Raw genomic sequence first — 22,267 nt, 5'->3', positions numbered from 1 at the left:
CATGATCCTAGGTGGGGCGTTTAGCATTGGAACTGGGTTGTAAGTACCTGCAGGGAGATCTGTTGGAACATTGATCAGTCACTAAGCAAGCAGTTGTAAGTCAAGGACTTCCTGGTTTGTCATGCGTTCCAGTGAAATCATATTAGAAAAAAAAATTCCTATGAATTGACTTATTGGGACATTTGCTTTTTGGGCATCTTTGTAGCAAACGTCTAAAAATTGATCACGGTTCGTTGCTCTTCAGTGTTAAGAACCGGCCTTCCCAGTTTCCCCGCCCTCATTGTCTTCCCTTCCTTTTTGCAGTTCTTTTAGACTGTAAAATCATGCACCAGACTTTTAATCGACTTTGTGTAACGTCGTTAGCAAATGTAATGGCAAATAGTGCCTTTGGGTTATACCTGATAAATGGTATTTAATCTCTTAACGCAGAGTATGATAAAAATTCACCTTCATCGTCTCTCGCTTGGTCCAAAGTCAGTTTTGAGTTGGCTTAACCACCACCTCAAAAAAGGCCATAAAATTGGGTCGGTCACCTGGGCAGGCTTCATTACACTCATGAGGCAAGGACTACCTGTGGCTGAAATCTTACTACTGGTATGGTAGTCCAGATGCAGGAGCACATGGCTCCACCTCTGTTATGGTAATAGTAGTGTTGGATGAGGAGAGACATTCTCAATGAGCATCTGACCTCAGTTTGGTTTCTAGCTTAGCTGCTTATGGTGAAGAGTAGAGTAGAGTAGAAAATGGAATAGAATAGACTAGAATAGAACAAAATAGAATATAAAAAGAGAAGAGAAGAGAAGAAAAATAGAATAGAATAGAGAATAGACTAGAATAGAGATAGAGTAGAGTAGAGTAGAGTAGAGTAGAATAGAATAGAATAAAATAGAATAGAATAGAATAGAATAGAATAGAATAGAATAGAATAGAATAGAATACAGGATGTAGAATAGAATAGAATAGAATAGAATAGAATAGAATAGAATAGAATAGAATAGAATAGAATAGAATAGAAACAGAAACAGAAACAGAAATAGAAATAGAAATAGAATAGAATAGAATAGAATAGAATAGAATAGAAAATGGAATAGAATAGAATAGAATATAGGAAGAGAAGAAGAATAGAATAGAATAGAATAGAATAGAATAGAATAGAATAGAATACAGGATGTAGAATAGAATAGAATAGAATAGAATAGAATAGAATAGAATAGAATAGAATAGAATAGAATAGAATAAAATGTGGAATGAGAGGGGAGGAGAGGAGAGGAGAGGAGAGAATGCAGAATAAAATACTTTATTGGCCATGTGTGATTGGACACAGAAAGGAATTTGTGTCTCTGGTGCATAATTCCAGTCATCTGTCTGGGTAACCGGAGTCCCCGTTGGTCAGCCAAGTCCTGTCCAGTTCTCAACCTCCGTAATTTGAAGATGTGTGGACTGAGCTGAAACACCCACTTAGGCACTCTGAGCAACATCATTCAAATTTGCTGCGACTTGGATGCCCTTGGATACTAAAAGAAGAACCCTCTGTGGTCTGGTCTGGTCTCATTTTATGGAGTTGCCTTCAGTTGTGGCTTACGAATGTGGGCAAGACGCATGAAAGGGTTTCTCCAACCGTTTCGTTGAATCCGATCCTAGCATTTAATCCTGAAAACTGCCCTATTATTTCTTCTTAATGAAAGGCAGTATGTAAAACCAGGGAACGAAATAATACGATGCAAAGAGACAGTTTCTGAAGATGGAACAGTTTCTGAAGATGGAACAGTGGAAAAATATGCCATCTTATTCTTCACTCGGCCTCAAACTGTTTCTGTCGGGAAGTTTATCCTGGTTTTGACCCCGAACGTCGGCCGTTTAGGAGACTGCAGGAATCCCTCGGGCTCCGTTTTATTTTAAGATTCAGGCACCAGGATTGAATCCCAGTCGAACTGTTAACAGTTGTAATTATAGACCTGGGTAAGGACATGTCCAAATGGGTGCCATTTTCTCCTGGCCTGCCAGAAGACGAATAAAAGTGCCGGGGAAAAAGTTGATAAATTAACCTTTGCTTTGGCTGATTGTTTCGGGAGTTTTCCCCAAGTGCTTTTTAAAACATGTATCATTTTATAGTGAAGGGCCACATAGCCCCCTTCTTCGACTGTCTGTCAAGGAGCCGATTGAGCCGTTCCAATGAACGGATGCAAAAAGAGAAAAAAAAATCTTTTTCCAACTGAAAACCGTTCCCAGCCTAGCCAAAGGGCCCGTCGGCTTTTGGATTCTGAGCTGGCAAACTGGTGGGAGTGACTTTGCACAACACAAAGATTAAAAAATCCGGGAGGAGCGCACACCTGGTGTTGCCGTTTCTCCAGGTATAAAATACAAGGGGTTCCAATACAGCTAATCCTCGACTTAACGGCAGTTCATTGAGTGACCGTTCGGAGTCACACAATGGCGCTGAAAAAAGTGACTTATGACCGTTTTTCACACTTACGACCATTCTCCATGGTCATGTGATCAAAATTCAGACGCTTGGCAACTGGCTCACGTTTACGACGGTCACAGTGTCCCGGGGGTGGTGGTCACCTGTTATCCTTCACTGAACTTCTGATGAGCAAAGTCAATAAGATTCACTTAACAGCCGGGTTATTAACTTAACACCTGAAGTGATTCACTTATCAAATAATAATAATAATAATAATAATAATAATAATAATAATAATAATAATAATAATAATAATAATAATAATAATAATAATAATAATAATAATAATAAAGTTGGAAGAGACCTTGGAGGTCATCGAGTCCAACCCCCTGTTCAGGCAGGAGACCCTATACCATTTCAGACAAATGGCTGTCCAGTCTCTTCTTAAAAACTTCCAGTGTTCTGGAGGCAGGTTGTTCCACTGGTGAATTGTTCTCACTGTCAGGAAGTTTCTCCTTAGTTCCAGGTTGCTTCTCTCCTTGGTTAGTTTCCATCCGTTGCTTCTTGTCCTGCCTTCAGGCGCTTTGGAGAATAGCTTGACTCCCTCTTCTTTGGGGCAGCCCCTGAGATACTGGAAGGCTGCTATCCTGTCCCCCCTCGTCCTTCTCTTCCTTGAACTAGATTCACGTAACCAACGTGTCACTTAGCAACAAATATTTTGGGCTCAACTGTGGTTGTAAGATGAGGATTACCTGTATCGATATAATGATAAGCATCCTATCTTGTACAGGGGAAAATATCAGAGGAGGCAAGGCAGAGATAAAGAGCAGAACGAAAATAGAAAATGGCTGGTAAAATGATTTCTGGGTAACTCCATGGGAGACAAAGACTACTTGCTGGTGTTTTGTGAGACACACAGCCTGCTTCTTTGGGGCTGTGTTGAAAGCCAACTTGGCAACAGAGATCCCCTCCTTTTCCACGGCTTGGATTCTGTGGAGTTGAATGTCAGCAACCAGCTGAGAATCTCTCCCCCCCCCTATTTAAATTATTCCTCTGTAACGGGGAAATACTGTTGTATTATGCCAAGAAATGAACGTTCTTCAAATCCACTTTGTGACTGGATCTTCATGACTGACACTTGGCGAAGGCTGTTATTGGAAAGCGGCATTTCTCAAACTTACTGACTTTAAGAAGTTTTACTTTACAAGAAGTAACTGGAGGAAGATCTTTAAAGAGAGAAGCAACTTTGAACCAAGAAAAAACAACCAGTGGAACAGCTTGCATCCAGACTGGAGGTTTTCAAGAAGAGACTGGGCAGCCATTTGTCCAGAACAGTATAGGGTCTCCTGCTTGAGTAGGGGGTTGGACTAGAAGACCTCCAAGGTCCCTGCCAATCCTATGTTCTAAGATGTATGGACTTCAAATTATGCTGGCTGCAGAATTCTGAGAGCTAAAGTACACACGTCTTAAAGTTGTCAAGGTTGAGAACCAGTGTTGTAAACCATAATAATGCATCTCCAGCATAGTATCTCCAATGTTGCTGTCCCCATAATGGCAATGGCAATTTTATATACTCTCTTGGTTACAAATGATTTCAATAAGAAGGCAAGCTATTAAGTGTAACATAAAGAGGGCTGGCATTTGATTTCAGGCTCCCTATTATGGTATCTGCTGCAGAACTGTTTGGATCTACTCTGAAGAAATAATCTAGATAAATACCAGGACATATTATCTTACACGGTATTACCCAGAAATAATTTCCTTGGCCGATAGCAACCTTGGAAACCTGCTGTCTGGGATGTTGTATTGTTTTGCTTTTCACATTGAGGCCAATACGCAGAAGGTAAAGGAAAGAGCAGAGGATCTGAAGGAAGGATCTGACCTGCCTAAATTAAGTTCTAGTAGAACACGGGTCTTCCAACTTGGCCCTTTTGTGACTTGTGGACTTCAACTCCCAGAATTCCTCAGCCAAGTCACAAAAGAGCCAGGTTGGAAGACCCCTGTAGTAAAAGAATGAGAGAAAGAGGGCAAGCATCTCCCATGCTCTCTAATAGGCAGTGATTATTGATACATTGACTACTACTTATGCCAGTATTATTTCTTTCTCCAGCTTTGTACAGGAAAATCTTGAAGCTCCACTTCACCTTTCTCTGAAGTGATCTGAAGGCATCCAGATACTGCTATCACCTCTTAGTTGAAGGAGTGAGTTGATTCAATCTCCTTCAGTCTGAATCACCCTTTTGAAGTTTTGCAGAGATATCAATCTTTGTTCCGAGCATTGTGCTTCAAGCTGCAGTGGATTTAATCATCTGATTTTGATCCTCACTCAGTAAATTGTTGATCTCTCTAGTCGGTTTGGCCATTAGAGAAGGGTGAAACACAGTGTGAGATTTCTTGATAACTTATCTGGGCTGAGTATATGCCCCCTTGATGATCTGGCTGGAGCCTACTGCAGTTCTTTGATTCCCTAGATATTTTATGTTTCTTCAAATTAATGTTTGTCTCCTTCCCCTTTCTAGATAACCCAGGGCACCTTTGTTCAAATAATCAGGTTTAAAGTTCAGTCGTTGTTTACTCTGCTTTGGTAAATGTCACTGTAATTTAGCAGTGGGAATCAAAGCCACCCCCTGTGCTTGTTTTAATCGTTTCCCAAAACTGCAAGTCTTGCTTGCAAGAAGGGTGAGAACATTCCTAGCTACGTGGGCAAGCTTAAGTCCTTGAGGGGAAAATGGCAAAGCTTTCAGAGGCCAGTTGAGGCTCTCTGCTGAAGGCCTTCACTGTGATGTGTTTGCAAAGAAGAAGCGGTTCCTTCAAGCAAGGCATGGTGAGGACAACTGTCAACCTGGCCCCAGGGTAAAGGAGAAGGAGAAGGAACTTCTCCAGAAAAGGTGTGGGTCAGGGGGCTATTCAGGAGAACCCTAATGGACAATGATCTGCATAAGACTTTAAAAAAAGCAAAAGGGAGGAGAGATAACAAAACATAATTTAGGTACGACAACTCCCCATGAGGTCACTCTGCTTAACAGCTAATTCCTACCACACTGTCACTGTATTACTATGATGTTCCTCATCTTTCCTACTACCTATCCTTATCTGCTTATGACTATAACTTTGCTGCTTGTATCTTACAATTTATATTGTGGGGTTTTTTTTGTACCCTAGTATGATTTATGTTGTTTGCTTAGCTAGTACTCTATGACTATCACTAAGTGTTGCATCTTATGATTTATGAAGAAGTGTTGTATTTCACGATTTGTGATGAATGTATTTTCATGTTGTATATGATCGTGATTATCACTCTTCCTTGTATGTACACTGAGAGCTTCTGCACCGGAGACAAATTCCTTGTGTGTCCAACCACACTTGGCCAATAAAGAATTTCTATTCTATTCTGTTCTGTTCTGTTCTATTCTATTCCTGCTAGAGGAACCTCATTTTATTCCCTCTTGCTGTTCAGTGGCTTCCTCCACACGTCTCAAAGAGTACTTAATGATTCACGTCTGAGGTTCTGATGGAGGGGCCCATCCCCACCATCCCCCTCACGGGCCCATGACGCCCTTCGGTCACTCGGTAGCTGAGGCACATTTACTGCCCTTTGCGGCATCACCCACATTTTAAAACGGGGTTGTCCCCCCCCAAATCCTGGCATTTATTTCTGGGGTTTTTTGGGGGGAGGGGGGATAAGACTGGCTCCTGGGGCAAAACTCACTTAACAACTGTCTAACAACAGAAATTTTGGGCACAATTGTGGTTGTAAGTCAAGGACGCCTGTAACCTGGTCGTTACAACGGCTTCCTCCGTTGACTTCGCTTGTCAGAAAAGGTCACAAAAGGGGACGACGTGATTTTCCCCCAGGACGCTGCGACCGTCGTAAACATGAGTCAGTTTGCCAAGGGTCTGAATTTCGATCACGTGACCGTGGGGGAGGCCACAACGGTCGTAAGTGTGAAACGGTCCTAAGTCCCTTTTTTCAGTGTCGTCGTAACTTTGAACGGTCACTAAACGAACTGTCGTGGACTCCCTGTAAAACTCACTCCGGGGCTAGCCTCGGGAAAGCTTATGGGGTGTGTGTGTGTGTGTGTGTCTGTGTCTGTGTGTGTGAAGAGTGTCATTGCCAGCCCGGACAGTTTGCCTTTTATCAGCTCCTTCTGCACAGGGGAAAACTATGCAAAACCTGTCAGGCGCGTAATCAACTTTTAATTTCAAACACACTTTTTGTGTCATTTCCCCCCTACACACACACACATACCCCATGACAGTCCAGGGTGTGCAGTTACAGGACTTTTAAAAATTCAGTCATCTAATTCAATAGTGCAAGAGCGATGGAGAACTCATTAGAGGGGGAAAAATCTCAATAGAGCCAATCTGGAGGTGCGTGCTCGCACACACACGCACACACAATCTTCTTGGCTAATCACAAGGAACAAACCTGCCAGGATCTGCTTGCAACTGCAGCCCTGGGGAGGGGGGGGAGGGGGAGGGACACCAGAGGAGGCCACCAGGTGGCACCAACTGACCTCTGAAAGGCTAATAAAAACACTGCAAAGGCCTAAAAAAAAATGGAGCAATAGACGTTTTCCACAAGTTCTCTTGGATTCTCGTGTAGATTGCTTGTTGTTGTTTTTTTTGAAGACATTTACTTGCTTTTGTCAGCAGTTTTTCTGAAGGGGTGTTCACAATGGGATGTGAGGTCACATGATGAGGCTGAGTGCTTGAAAAAGCTGTTGACACCTCTAGGAAGATGGGTGCCCACCAAGTGTTCCTTGCCGTCCCCTCCTCCTTTGGGCTTCCCTCTTTCCCATCCTTGGGGTCTTCCCCAAGAAGTCTTCTCTTCCTATCTGGTGGCCAAAGTGTTTGAGCTTCAGCTTCAGCGTCTGTCCTTCCAAAGGACAATCAGGGTTGGTTTCCATCAAGGTTGACTGATTGGACCTCCTCGCAGTCCAAGGGACACTTCAGTGTCCGTGTCCAGCACCACAATTCGAAAGCATCCATTCTTTATTGCTCGGCCTTCATCGTGGTCCAGCTCTCTCAGCCATACATGGTTGTGGTTCAGTTGCTGGGCCATGACTGATTCTACACAACCCCATGAACCACAGCATGGCAGACCCCCTTGACCTCTGCTGTCTCCTGGAGTTTGCCCAATTTCACATTCATTGCGTTGATGACACCATCTAACCATCTCCTCCTCTGCCATCCCCTTCTCCTTTGGCCTTCCATCTTTCGCAACATCGCATCAAACCTGACTTTCGAATGTCAAGCTGTGCTCCCCACACCGCAGGACTAGAAGCCACTGAGGTGTAAAGCTTTGAAAAGGAGACAAACCTTCTATTTTTAGGGGGGTTCATCTTTCCACTGGTACTCGGGATTCAAAAGAGAGCCAACACGCGGCATGGCGTTCTTCGTAGAAACCCAGTTGGTTTTAGAAAGAGCACCACAGGGTATTCTATCACCCATGTTTCTCCTATTTTAATGGAAAGGTCAGGCCAGACCTGCTACCACATCACTCCCTCCTCAAGAACCTCAAATAATATTCTACAATCACCTTCTAGGATCTCTTTTGTAAGCAGGTATTTCAGAGAAGCTGACCACCATGTTATCCTTGATGTTAAATCAAGACCACCTACACTACATAAACAAGCCAGAATACTGTGTGGGACAAGGAGGCATTTGATTTTTTTTTCTTTAAAAAAAAAACTTCTTCTGTGAGGGATGAACGTAGGACTCTTCTCCTCATTCTCTGCAAGCCAAGCCAGGCAACACACCCCATCCACATGCAGCTCCAACATCAAAGCAAGAGGCCACCTGGTTAATTTTCTGCGACTGAAATGACAAGCACTTCTCTCCAACTTTTAAGAATATTTGTTTCAGTCCAGACCGGAAAAAATCTTTCTCGGAGCTCTTTTATTCAACTGACATGTACTCACGACGGTTGCAGTGTCCCGGGGAGGGTCACGTGACCCCCCCCTTTTGCGACCTTCTGACAAGCAAAGTCAATGGGGGAAGCTGGGTCCACTTAACAACCGCGTTGCCTTTAATTGACAGCTTTTAATTCACCTAAAAGCAGTGGCAACAAAGGTTGTAAAATGGGGCAAAATCCCTTTAACAAATGCTTCACTTATCAACAGAGGTTTGGGGCCGGGTCGTGGTCTTGGGTTGAGGGTCCCCTGTACAGAGATTGGATTCCCATGTTGCAGCCCGGGGGGGGGGGCTCTCCAAACGTGGCAGCTTTAAAACTTTAAGCGTGGCTGAGGAATTCTGGGAGTTGAAAGTCCACAAAGTTGCCACGTTTGGAGATGCCTGTAGAGCAACACAAAACGAGTGTTACGAATGCTGTTCAGACTGCAGCGACATGGCAGGAAATATAATTCTCAGCGGTTTCCATCCTTGGAGGCGAGAAGGTGCACTCGGCCCTTGAAGTCTGAAAACACCGTTTTAATGAGCTCGGAAACAGAAGGCCCCGTTGTGTCCTTGTGAAAGGAATGTGTTGTCTCCTGCATCTCTACCTAGCACACAAAAGAGAAGGCTGGTGGTACGCAGTGTACTTTGGGCAGAAAGTTTCCAAAACAGGCAGCCGTGAATGGGAAGGAGAAGGAAGGTTGTTTGAGGTGGGAATCGGGGACCTCTTCTCAAAGGTTGAGTTGACTTTCAGAACACCAAACAGAACAGTTCAGCCGACGGATTTATTTGTGTCCCTCCCGTGTCTCGAAAAACAAGGTTGTTTTTTTTAAAAAAGTTAATATTTCCATCAAATAGTGACCACTGTGTTGCACCTAGCAAATTAGTAAATCTTGCAAAGAGCAATCGGGCTAAAAGGAAAAGAATGATTTGTGTGGGGAGATGCGTGAAATTTTATGGAGGATGAAACCGAATATTTAGAGAACGGAATGAAATTTGTTCTCCTGATCCAAAATAACTTCACTGGAGCAGTTCCCATAGTTCCCGAGCAGGGGGTTGGACTAGAAGACCCCCAGTGTCCCTTCCAACTCTGTTATTCTGTTATTTCTATGGGGAATGAAAAGCTTTTAACTACGTGAGCGAGGCTGTTTGTTATGAGCAACTCTTTTTTTTTTTTCATTTTGTGTCCATGACGAAGACTGTGATTAACAGAGAGAAGTGGGTGAAGGATACCGCAACAACAAAGATCGGAATAATTAAAATAGTATTTCACTGAGGACACTGAGAAAGGACATGTTTGTTTGTGGAAATCCATCAAATATATTTGTGTGACGTGATTGTGGATGATTTTGGGGCTTACATTACAGTTTACATTTTCCGTGCATGTTCCTACTTGAATATCTAGGAAACCCCATGCATGGTAGTAAGTAGCACCAGGAAGACTTCATCCAAGTGTTTCTGTAAGTGTGAAGTCCAGCCTGTGGAATAGCTGCTTTTCTCCAATCTAGAAATGGGCTGAAAGACCAAGGGAAATTTAATGGAGATGGAGATGGAGGAGAAAGGAGAAAGGAGGAGGAAGAGGAGGAGGAGAAGGAGAAAGAAGGAGAAGAAGAAGAAGAAGAAGAAGGAGAAGAAGAAGAAGAAGAAGAAGAAGAAGAAGAAGAAGAAGAAGAAGAAGAAGAAGAAGAAGAAGAAGAAGAAGAAGAAGAAGAAGAAGAAGAAGAAGAAGAAAGAGAAAAAGAAGAAAGAAAGAGAAAAAGAAGGAGAAGGAGGAGGAGGAGAAGAAGAAGAAGAAGAAGAAGAAGAAGAAGAGGAGGAGGAGGAGGAGGAGGAGGAGGAGGAGGAGGAGGAGGAATCATCGGTGCTCCCTTGGTTTTTTTGCAGACGTTTCACGTAATATCAGTGGTAGTTAGTGCTAGTACCAGATGGGTTTTTTTTAAATGGTTATTTCCTTGGAAACACAAATTGCAAGTACCTCAGACTCTTATCTTAAACCAGAAATACTTTTTTTTATTGACAATTGTCTTCGATCAAAGAGTTAAATCAACCAGGAATAGCGAAACTGAATGTAGCATTTTTAATTCAGTGCTGAAAGTACATCTAACGGTAGAATCACCCTTTTGTGCAACTAGGGGTGCATTGAGGCAGCTACACAGGAGCAGAGCAAGTTGTTATGTGGACCTTGGCACTTGGTTTTGCAACCGCTTGAGTGGAAAGCCAAAATGACATGGAAAAAAGGAATTTTGGAAGGGTGAGAGAGCAACAGGCATACTAATCGGCCTCTATTTCTGGGTTTTAATAACTTACTAGGCTAAAGCCCAGTTCTTGAGTTTGTGGCTCAGTGTCTTATTCAACCAGCTTATAATTCTTTGTGTTGTGCAAAGCAGCTGAATTACTTCATTAACTTTACTTTGGTGAACCACGAATGCGGGTGTTGTGTGAACAAAGCCATTGAAATTGAAATGGCGTTGCTGGTAAACAGAGGCCGAATCCTGACAAGATGGAGAGTCATCTCCAAGACTGTGGTTACTCAGATTTTTAGATAGCTTCTTTCTTTCTTTCTTTCTTTCTTTCTTTCTTTCTTTCTTTCTTTCTTTCTTTCTTTCTTTCTTTCTTTCTTTCTTTCTTTCTTTCTCTCTTTCTCTCTTTCTTTCTTTCTTTCTTTCTTTCTCTTTCTCTCTCTCTCTCCTTTCTTTCTTTCTTTCTTTCTTTCTTTCTTCTCTTTCCTCTTTCTCTCTCTTTCTCTCCTCAAACGTTGGAATGTATGCATTTTAACTCACCTTGAAATGATTTATCTCCCTTCTTTATCATGTCTTTTGATAGCACCAAGCCTTGGACTCTATAGTTGTTTGCCCAGAGATTATCATTGGGAGTTCAAGGCAAAAAGTAAACAAGACATTTCTAAAAAGACAGGAAATTGGGAAATTGGGGTGGAGCAGAAGAGTAATACAAAGGATCAGAAGAGATGGTGGTCTAAGAAATAATTGAAGGCGTTGCTTACCGTTGAGGTAAAATCCATAAAAATGTATACATGCAAACAAACACACACACATATATATATACCAGCTAGGATTAGAGTATAATTATAGAGTCCAGAATAACGAATACAAAGGACTCAACTTTAAAGCTTTACATGAGATATCTCTGCACCAGGGAGGCGTGTAGAATTCACATTCAAAATGGGAAAGATGCCACAGATCCAATGTTGGTATATTCACTTTACTTGTGAACTGTAACTTGAAGAAGCCTCACCTTTTTTGGGGTCTTGCCTGGTGCTATCAAATTACTTTTTCAAGGCTCAGCTGATGGGTACAGCATGTAAGGCGGACTTTAGATGCAAAGTAGATGGTCTTTCGGTTTTACAAATTTTATTAATTTTCAAATAAACAAATTCTTAATACAAATATGGTGCACATCATTAAAAAAAGAAAACCTATTAAATATCATATTTTCAGAGGTGATCGGCAATCCCCCCCCCCCGCATCCATCCTCTCTTTCACCCTTCCTACCTACTTCTTTCTTCCTTTCCTCCCCTCCTACCCACACCTCTCTCCTCTTTCTCTTCCAACTACCCTACACATCCCACCTCCTTCTTTTCTTCAACCTTCGGATGCAGTTTGGGGGTACTAGCCGAGCACCTTCTCTTCATAAGGAAAAAAAATTACATTATTTCTCTATAACATATTAATACACCAAATTTTATGTAACTCTACCCCCTTCAAAGTAGATGGTCTTCATACCTGCGAATGCCTCAAAGAGTTCTTGTCATGAGACTCACAGAAAAACAGAATGCAAGACTTGGAAGATGAGCCTTGAGCAGAATTGGTAGTCAACTCTCTTAGAGAAGTCCTGAGTAGTCCACTTCTGAAGAAAGGAACTCACCCAAAAGTCAATTCTCAACATCCCCTTCCTGGATCAAGATGTGGACACTAAGAGCACTCACTCCTGAACAAACCAGATTCTCCAGACATATTCTCTGGGATTTTTGAGACATTTCTCTTGAGGAAAACGGATATATAAATTTGATAAATAAATAAATACATTTCTCTATGTCTGCGGAGAGTCTCAATAATTCAGGTCATGCTTGTCCCAAAGCTGCTTTTTTTCCAAAAGGCAACTGGCCTTTCTTTGTCTTTTTCTTCGAAAACGTATCGCTTCTCATCCAAAAAGAACCGAAGAAGCTTCTTGGATGAGAAGTGAAAAGTTTTCAAAGGAAAAAAAAAAACCCCAAGAACATCCAGTTGCCTTTTGGAAAAACACATTTGGGACAAATTTCCCGGTGGCATTCAAGGCTACCAACCGTTAACGGTCTTCTGAATTGGAAGTGCCAGTTCTGCACTATTGTGATTCTCCTCCAGCCTGGATGACAGATTCTACAAAGGAATAAAAAGAAGAAATTGTGGTGGTCAAGATTCAGGGGCCCAGCCCACTCTAAGCTTTTCAGCATATATATATATATATCTATATATGTATCTTAAAAACAATATTAAAAACTGACAGTTGATTCCTGGGAGTGTTCATGATAAAAGTTTTTAAATATAAATGAGCACCAGGAAAACAAAACCCTTTAAAATTATTAAAAAGGTTTTAATAAATAAATAATGACCCAAGCTTTCGCCGGCTTTCCTGCCGGCATCTTCAGGGGTCCGTGTCAGTCAATATATATATATATGCAATTCTTCACCATCAACCAGCTTTGTCTGTCTTGAGAGGCACTGATGTTCTTAGGGACTGATTGATGTTTATCTCCTTCAGAAGGAGATTTACGTAAAAACCACAGGACATATTATCATAAAGAAGTTGCGATGTGTTCAAAGGAAACTCTTAAGAGTTAGACCTTGGCCTAGAAACCTGTTCATATTTTAAATCTTACCACTGTTTTCCCTTTGCTTCCATCTCATTTTTACTATGTCCTGCTGTCGATTTTAGATACGGTTATTTCTTGTGCCTGGGCAAGTATAAAAACACTGTTGTGTACTCAAGTGACAATGAGTTTACATGTTTTTGGAAAGAATGGGAATGATGGAAAGCTGGGGAGGAAAAAACCCCCAAGGCCAGGACTTTGAGGGCTTTTATGCTTCTTAAAAGTTCTCTTTTACTTGCTGTGGAAAAAAAAAATAACACTGCGGGCATTCTGGGCCTTGCAGCCAATGCTGGTTTTCAGTAGTTGTGCACTGGAGAGTAAATTTCACACTGAAACTAGGACAGTTGTAGTTGGAATGACAATTAATGTGCGCTGAGCATAATCCCGGTTGGAAGCTGGTTTTTGAATGGAATTAAACCCCTGGCTCTTTTTCTCTCCTGACCCCCTTTTTCCTGGTTTGGCCCTAGATGTTGGCTCTGGACCGGGGTGGCTTCCGTTTTAATTAGCTTGCCAAGCCAAAGTTTGGCCATTGTGTCCTTTTGTTGAATGATCCAAAGGTTGTCCTTTTTTTTTTTCCCTAACGAAGCTTTTTCGGGGGGCTCCAGCATCCTGGGTTTTCATCTTGAGACGTTGGATGCCAGCTGTCTGTTTTAAGGGAAGATTTAATCTGAGGGGTGACAAAAGGGCAGGGAGACCCCTAAGAATGGAGAACATTTATCTGCAGAGTTGCTAACTGAAGAGTTGAGAGGAAAAAAAGGACCCTTTGCAAAGTGGCACAGAGGAAGCAGCATGTTAATCACGTTTTGAGGACTGAAAAATTAAGGAGGGATGGTGGGCGCTAAATCTTGTCTCCAGCCATTGTGCCAGGCTCCCAGCGCTTGCTTTGGAAATGAACTTTTAAGAACAATCGCGCCTGTCTCTACTGACACCCTGGCCAGCCACACAAAAGTGTCCCCTTGGCTCTCCGTGGAACTGTCAACGTCTCTCTTCTGAGAGACACGACGTGAGAGGGAAAACTTCCAACGGACGTTTTAAAGTTGAAATTTGTAATGGCCCGTTGCTTTCTGTGCCACGTTTTAGTGGCACCTGCAAACATTTGGATTCTCCCACGCGTTTGCTCCAGGTGCCTTAGATGTGAGGAAAAATGACAGCAGACTTTCAGTCTTGCCCCACACTTTTCCATTAAGTATCTGCATTGCAGATCAATGAGTATCTGCAATTGGTCTAGACACCTGGACACCTGGAAGGTGGGGTAGGTCTCCCAACACATCCCTTCCCTTGTGACCGGCTATTTGTTGCTTGGAAGAGGGACGTTTGAGGAGAACTTCAGAGAAGGCTCCATGTGGTATAAGATTTCTCAGAGACTAGGACTCTTGACAAAGCACCCATGAAATTATAAGCGTTCATAGCTGACGCTTGGCCAACCTATTAATAATATGAGGCTGTACAAAGAACATACAAAATGCTTCAGGAGCCAAAACTGAAACTCCGGAAAGAGAATTGTGATTGTGTTGCTCTAGCTGAAGTTGGATCCAATCCCATTTGTTGTCTCATGTGTTACTGTGGACGATTAGCACAGGAAAATATGCAGCTTTCTTAATTTTTCAGAGAAATATGGTAGGTTTGCAGACAACCTGTAATCTCCTGGGAGAACAATTTATTATAGTCAATGCAGAGATTTTCAAATATGTTGGATACTGTTCTTCCACTGTTTCACTGTCGCTGAAACAGGTGCAAGGATATAATAATAATAATAATAATATAATAATAATAATAATAATAATAATAATAATAATAGTAGTAGTAGTAGTAGTAGTAGTAGTAGTAGTAGTAGTAGTAGTAATAACTGCAGCTTCCTGCAATAACTCCAGCAATGTTACAAAAAAACTGCGCTACTCGGAACATCTTATATAGGATGCTGGTAGCAACCCGTGTCAAACATCAGCGCCAGCCAATTTGAATGTTCAGTTGACTGAGGTTCATGTCTAATGAATAAAAGATAATAATAATAATAATAATAATAATAATAATAATAATAATAATAATAATAATAATAATAATAATAAAGTTGGAAGGGATCTTGGAGGTCATCTAGTCCAACCCCCTACTCAGGCAGGAAACCCTATACCAGTGATGGCGAACCTTTAAGAGACCGAGTGCCCAAACTGCAACCCAAAACCCACTTATGCATCGTCGAGCGCCGGGTGGGTGTGGCCCATTGGGTGGGTGTGGCCCATTGGGTGGGCGTGGCCCATTGGGTGGGGGTGGCAGACTGGGTGGGATTAAAAAGTTCAATCAATCAATTCCAACTTTGCAAGATCTTTTTTTTCCTGCGAGAAGTTGAAATTGACTGATTGAACCTTTTTTCTTTTTTCTTTTGCACATGGTTGTGGAGGCCTAAAGCGAAAAGGTTTTATAAAACCCAGCTGAAGGCCTAGGACTGGGGCGACGGTGCGTGTGCCCACAGAGAGGGCTCTGAGTGCCGCCTCTGGCACCCGTGCCCTAGGTTCGCCACCACGGCCCTATACCATTTCAGACCAATGGCTGTCCAGTCTCTTCTTAAAAACTTCCAGTGTTGGAGCATTCACCGCTTCTGGAGGCAGGTGGTTCCACTGGTTAATTGTTCTGACTGTCAGGAAGTTTCTCCTTAGTTCCAGGTTGCTTCTCTCCTTGATCCGTTTCCATCCATTGATTCTTGTCCTGCCTTCAGGCGCTTTGGAGAAGAGCTTGACTCCCTCTTCTTTGGGGCAGGCCCTGAGATACTGGAACCCTGCTATCATGTCTTGAAAAACCTATTGTAAAAAGCAGGATCTTGTGTCCAGAGGTAGAATTTCAGGAAGCGATGAATGAAAAACAAACACGGTGGTACACAATCAGTGCTACTGTAGTCTGATTTATTGTATCCCAAAGGCTCCAGAACCTGATTATCTTTCTCAAAATATCTTTCTGGCAGATGATTTAAGAAGTGAAACGGGTTTCCTCGAAGAATTGGTGGCTGGAAGTGGCGATACAGTTGAACTTCAGTGCAATACTCCGGACTCCCCTGTCTCTCTCCTCTGGTATAAAGACGGCATTGGGATTTCACCTACCAACCGGACTCATATTGGGCAAAAACTCTTGAGGATTATAAATGTGTCCTACAACGATTCAGGCCTGTACAGCTGTAAGAAGAGGCATTCGGTGGAAACGCTCAAGAACTTTACGGTCCGAGTTATAGGTGAGTCAGTACCAGTAAAGGAGAATATTTGTAACTCAAGGTTGAAATGAGGGGTCCCCGGTGCTCCATGAGCTTGGTGGTTGCTTTGCAGATGTTTCATGACCCATCTAGGAAACAGCATCAGTGTTAGAACAGAGGTGGTGGAGGTGGTGGAGGATTGTGGGGTCCTTGGTGCTGTCTGAGTTTGGTTGTTTTCTTGCAGATGTTTCATTACCTAAATTAGGTAACAACATCATCAATGATAGAAGGGAGTGTGCTTTGTAGAGGAGGAGGAAGAGGAAGAGGAGGAGGAGGAGGAGGAGGAGGAGGGGGAGGAGGAAAATGTAGAGGACTCTGGGGTCCTTGATCCTCTCTGAGTTTGATTGTTTTCTTGCAGACATTTCATGATCCAGCTAGGGAACATCATCAGTGCTAGAAGGAATGGGGTTTGCAGTGGGGAGGAGGAGGAGGAGAAGGATGACTGTGGGGTCCTTGGTGCTCTCCCAACTTGCTTGTTTTCTTGCAGATGTTTCATGACCCAACTAGATAACGTGATCAGTTCTGGGAAGGACTGGGATTTGTTGGTGCTTTTCTTGCAGATATTTCATTAACTAACTAGGGAACATCATCAGTGCTAGAAGGGAGTGTGGTTTGCAAGGAGGAGGAGGAGGAGGAGGAGGAGGAGGAGGAGGAGGAGGAGGAAGATGTAGAGGATTGTGGGGTCCTTGATGCTCTCTGAGCTTGGTTGTTTTCTTGCAGACGTTTCATGACCCAAACTAGGCAACATCATCACTAGCTAACATCATCAGCCCTGTTGATGTTACCTAGTTTGGGTCATCAAATACCTGCAAGAAAACCACCCTGAGGTGAGTCAGTCATGTCATTCTGATGTCTCCTCGCTTTTGTCATTGGACGGCCACAAATGTTGGAATCCCACCTGAGGTCGAAGTTTGCCTCCAGTGAGGGCTGTCTGGTGACTCTCAGAACGGTTCTTGATATCCGGAGCAAGAGGAGGAACATTGAATTGGGCCTTTGACGGTCTGTCAGTTGAACATTGGGATTCACTCCGGTTCCAACTTGCTATTGAAATAACCTGTCTTGGACTGCCAGGGTGGTCTATATGAAAGGCCATTCAGTCCAGCTAGCTAATTAACATTTCCCATGTCGCGGGCTGGGCTGCCTCCACCCTGGCCAGATTCAGGACTTTGCCGTCTAGATTTAGTAGAGGCGAGAGACAATAACATCTGAATACAGGATCCGTTATGGCGGTGCCAGCTGGGAATACGGAGCCTGTTACGCCTGTTCCATTGTGATGTCCTTTTTCTGTGGCTTCACACACAGATTTAATAGCCTCCTTAATGCTAAATTATCCTGGCACGTTTGGGCAGGAGAAAAGTTTCTTCTGATTGGCGGATTTGTCTGCAGAAACTGCACAATTGGTATTTTTGCTTCACAGGGCGAAGTGTCTTTACCGGCTTCCGAGTCGTTAAATATTTACACTTGTTCAATCCCGGAATCGGAGTCCAGATTAACCCGTTTTCTTACCTCTTTGTGATTTTTAATCCTTTTATTGTTTCACTTTGTGCTTCACGGTGCTTCTTTCTGGTAAGTCCGCGTTTCTTTGGAGAGCTAGGAAATAAAGGTTATTCCCATTCCTTACGTTTGAGCTTGCGCAAGTCTCTTGACCCAACTTAAAGACTCGTTTTGAAGAGTTTTACTCCAGCGAGGTGAGACGACTTTGGTCAAACTCTGCTTTGATCGAAAGGATTCGTACACAGGTTTCTTCCACGCTCTCAGCTAAAGTTGGTTCGTGCTTTGGCGGACAGTAGAGTGTACAGTTTTTTTGTTTTCGATTGAATGCGTTTTAGTAAGTAAAGGACCAAAGACAAAGAAATGGGCAGGATTGGCACTGAATTACATTGATTTCATTTTTGTTGGCATTTATTGGTTAGATTTTTTTAACCCGTAAATCCTCCAAGAATTCAAAATAGTAGCCCTGTCTCCTCCTAATTTCTCTCTGTGAGATAGGTTGAGAAATGACAGCCTCTTAAGGTCATCTAGTGCAGGGGTCTGCAACCTTGACAACTTTAAGACTTGTGGACTTCAGATCCCAGAATGATGGCTGAGGAATTCTGGGAGCTGAAGTCCACAAGTCTTAAAGTTGTCAAGGTTGCAGACTCTCTGATCTAGTGGGCTTCAAGGCTGGGGGAGTAAATTGAGGTCTCCAGCCTGTTAGTCCAACATACGATCCCTACACCATGTTGGTTAATGTAACTCTCTTTTGCATGTGTGACATTTCTCCCCTTCAGCACACTTAAAAAAAACTTCAAGAGCAACTTTTGGAAAAGATGCCAGGAGCACACCCTGCACTTTTCACGTTATGCACCCTTGAGTTCTAAGCTAAAAAAAGTTAAACTTAGGCTTATTGTTCATGCAGGTTGAGGAACGCACTTTGTAACATGGAAGGGGGGCAAAAGTGTAGTGGTTTGATTCAGTGTAGTGGTTTGAACGTGTCATTCGAATCCTATTTTTATTCCTATTTTATTGCAGCCCAGCGCGGAATCATAAAACTGTCCCACCTGAGGACATACACATGAACATTTGCTGAGATACCCTATATTTGTACACGCACAGCAGTGATTGCATTAACCTAATTTTCAAATTGTGGAGTCCATGTTATTTTAAGCCTCCTTGTCGTGTGTTTATCAGGAGAGGGCATTTTAATACATTGTTCTGGAGGTCATGTAAATAATTACATCAGATTTATTAATTTTATTAATCAGTTTTATTGATGAAATAGGGCATTTTATTGGTTTTCTATTGAGAAAGGGTACTGGTTTAGGAACCGCAGATAATTTGTTAATAACCCGATCCAAATAATTTGAATAGCAAAAGCTCTCTAAATCAATTTAAAATATAGTGTTGTGGAATAAACAGGGAGAAATTTCACACTGTAAATTCCTCTAGAGACTAAATTCAGTGTCGCCAGATTTTTCTTTTTCCAAGAACTCAGAAGATATCTGGATCCTCGGACTACTTTTTCATTCATTGGCATTAAAATGGAATAAAGTCAAACTTACCAGCTGAGAAAGAGTCCTAAGAATCTGCATACTAAGTGAAAACAAAGAGTGAAAAAAAACAATCAGATTTTTAATATATATAATTAAGAAATTTTTTCCTATTATCCAGTGACATCAATCTGAATATAAGATAGAATAGGATAGAATAGGATAGGGAATGGAATAGAAGAATAGGATAGGATAGAAAATAGAACAGAAGAATAGAATAGAATAGAATAGAATAGAATAGAATAGAATAGAATAGAATAGAATAGAATAGAATAGAATTCTTTATTGGCCAAGTGTGGCTGGACACACAAGAATTATATATACAAATTATAAAATAACAAGACAGTATATGAACTTTAAAGGCAACAACGATAACTAAGCCTTGTAGTAAAAAAACAACAACCAAAAAACCCCTTATGCATTCTTTCGTAGGTTTAGGATTGCTTCCTGTCACATTCTCTTATCTTCTTTTCCTTTACAAAGTGGTGTAGAACCATGTCTCCTTGTAAAAGAGACTCTCTTGAATGTAAGATTTATGAATCTTATGAGGTAGGCCAAAGTTAAGCCAACTTTGCACATCCCCTGCTCTTTATCTGCCTTAAACCGCACTCTGCAAGCGACTTGAAGGCTATTGAAAGAAGCGGTCCTCTGTTTATGAATGAAGACATGAGGCATAAAGAATGAACAGGCATATACACTCCAGTTCCTTATTTAGACAGACGATTGGACCCCGCTTTGAGTTTTCAGGCCAGGGGGAATTGGAACTGGAACAACCAGTAGCTTAATATGTTTGGTAAACGATGCGAAACAAAACAGGAGCCAAAACCCATTGTTGCTGCCGAATGAAGAAGATTTATGCAATCTGAAGAGAAACCAAAGTCAGAGTGGGAACAGAAATATGTGTCTCTATTTATTTGTAACCCACCATTTTTTCAGAGCTCAAAGTCTCTTAAGCTGGCTGCCATTTTTCAAAGTGTCGGCTGCTTAAATTACACAAGGAGAGGCAGCGTCAAGATGGACATCTAGCAGGTAACTCATAGCCCTCAACTGCCTAAGGTCAAGACTACAGCCTCAACCTTGACTCGTCCCAAAGCCCAACTTGGTTGCCCCATGCAGGCAAACAACCATTGTGGACACATCTAGGATCTTCATTAGCGATCTGACCCGTGGGCTGCAAAATGTCCGTCCCTTGCTTATTCAGAAAACCCAGATATCCTTCTGGGTTTGGCTGGATATGTAAGACACCCATGTAGTAGCAGGGGTGAGGTTTAATTACGTTCAGCCAGCCATCCTGTTCATTTTGAAAGGATGCGGTTGGGTTCATGCTGAAGCTGGTGCCTCAGAAGAAAAGAATTGGAAGAGGCCTTTTAGTCCAACTCCCTGCTCCAGCAGGGAACCCACATACCATTTCAACCAATTTTTCCTTTTTTAAACATTTAAAACCATCTTGTAAAAAATCAGGAGGCAGAAGGAAGCCCGATGCTTAGCCTTAAGCCCGAGTGCTCTCACCAAAGCGTAGCTGAGGAGGGCTGCCCGCCCTGGAGGAGCCCACCCTATGCAATTGGTATCAATAGCTTTACATTAGCATAATCTGCTTTTAATGAATTTCCTCGGCGTCCCAGATACGTCTGCATAAATTATTTTGGTTCCTAGAAAAGTCATAGCTGAAAAAGCAGCGTTGGGACTGTAAATAAAGGCTTTTTCCACATTTCATTGGAGAGAGACTGCATCAAAGCAGTGCTGGGCAGTGGAAACATACGCCCATCACCCCCAAATCCTGTTTTATTGCTGCACCCTGTATCTCATGTAATGTGCAAAGGATTGTATCAAATTAATATCTGATAGACAGGAGTTGTTCAGCGTGGAGTTTAGCAGCAGATACCCACCTGGTTTAATTTTCAGCTTTAAAGCTGCTCTATCTGAGACCCTGGGGGGGGATTTAAAAAAAGGGGGAGGGACACTTCTGTGGAGGGATAAATAGAAAATATTTTCCTCTGGCTGTACTCTATCTCAAAAGCCCCCTTGTCCACCCACTGGGAGTTTTTAATCTCCAGGAAAGAAAGAGAGATGGAGAATAAATGGATAATGGGGCCATTTTCAGGGGATGGAGTCCAAAAACGTCATGAAGACGGTCACCACTGCCCAACTGATGCCCCACCACTATTTCACAGCCCTGAAAAGGACCACCATCTACTTTTGATGCCCTACACACCAGTGTTTCCCAACTGGGAGGGCTTCTACTCATGTGGACTTCGGTTCCCAGAATTCCACACTTGGGGTGGCCAGGGCTGAGAATTCTGGGAGTTGAAGTCTGGCCAGCTACAACTTTCACTGGTTAGGAAACCTTGCCATATCCCAAGATAACCCGTTCATAAATTAATCCTGTCCAACCATGACGAGGAGGTTTCCCCTGAGGAATTATGGCCCTTTGGGTTGAAGGCATCTGCTTCTTTGGTCCTAACTGATGGGTTCACATCCCTCAGCAGAAACCTCCCTCTTCTTTCCACCTTGCTCCATGCCAAAACCACATGGATTCACTCATTATCTGCCTGACTCCAGCGAAAGTAAACAAGACTGGGAAGATAAAGCACCACGGACAGAACAAAGGTCTTGAAGCTGAGCAGGACAACCCCAGGCTCTTGAGACAGGAAAGGCCACCCATAATATGTACTCAAGTCCTGATTTAATCACTTTATCAGCTCCGTGGGGGAAGGGACCTTTGTTTAAACAGATTTCTCAATTTTCTTTTCTGAGAGAATGAGGGATGTCCCAAGTTCTACTGGATTTTGTTTTTCCAAATCTTTAGGGCAGCACTATTAGAATAACAGAGTTGGAAGGGG

General features: G+C 42.5%; 1 protein-coding gene across 1 annotated transcript in view; it reads left to right on the top strand.

Annotated features, from left to right (window-relative positions):
- Window positions 1-22,267, top strand: part of FGFR3 (fibroblast growth factor receptor 3) — a gene marked incomplete at its 3' end in the record, with an annotated part of 39,078 nt that overhangs the window by 5,781 nt on the left and 11,030 nt on the right. Inside the window, exon 2 of the mRNA XM_015820436.1 lies at window positions 16,117-16,380. Within this exon, the coding sequence (XP_015675922.1) occupies window positions 16,117-16,380 (264 nt within the window). The remainder of the gene's footprint in view (window positions 1-16,116; window positions 16,381-22,267) is intronic.

The sequence above is a fragment of the Protobothrops mucrosquamatus genome, unplaced genomic scaffold, assembly GCF_001527695.2.
Source record: "Protobothrops mucrosquamatus isolate PMUCROS unplaced genomic scaffold, P.Mucros_1.0 scaffold1130, whole genome shotgun sequence".
NCBI lineage: Eukaryota > Metazoa > Chordata > Lepidosauria > Squamata > Viperidae > Protobothrops > Protobothrops mucrosquamatus.
This window is presented reverse-complemented; position numbering and strand designations above follow the sequence as displayed.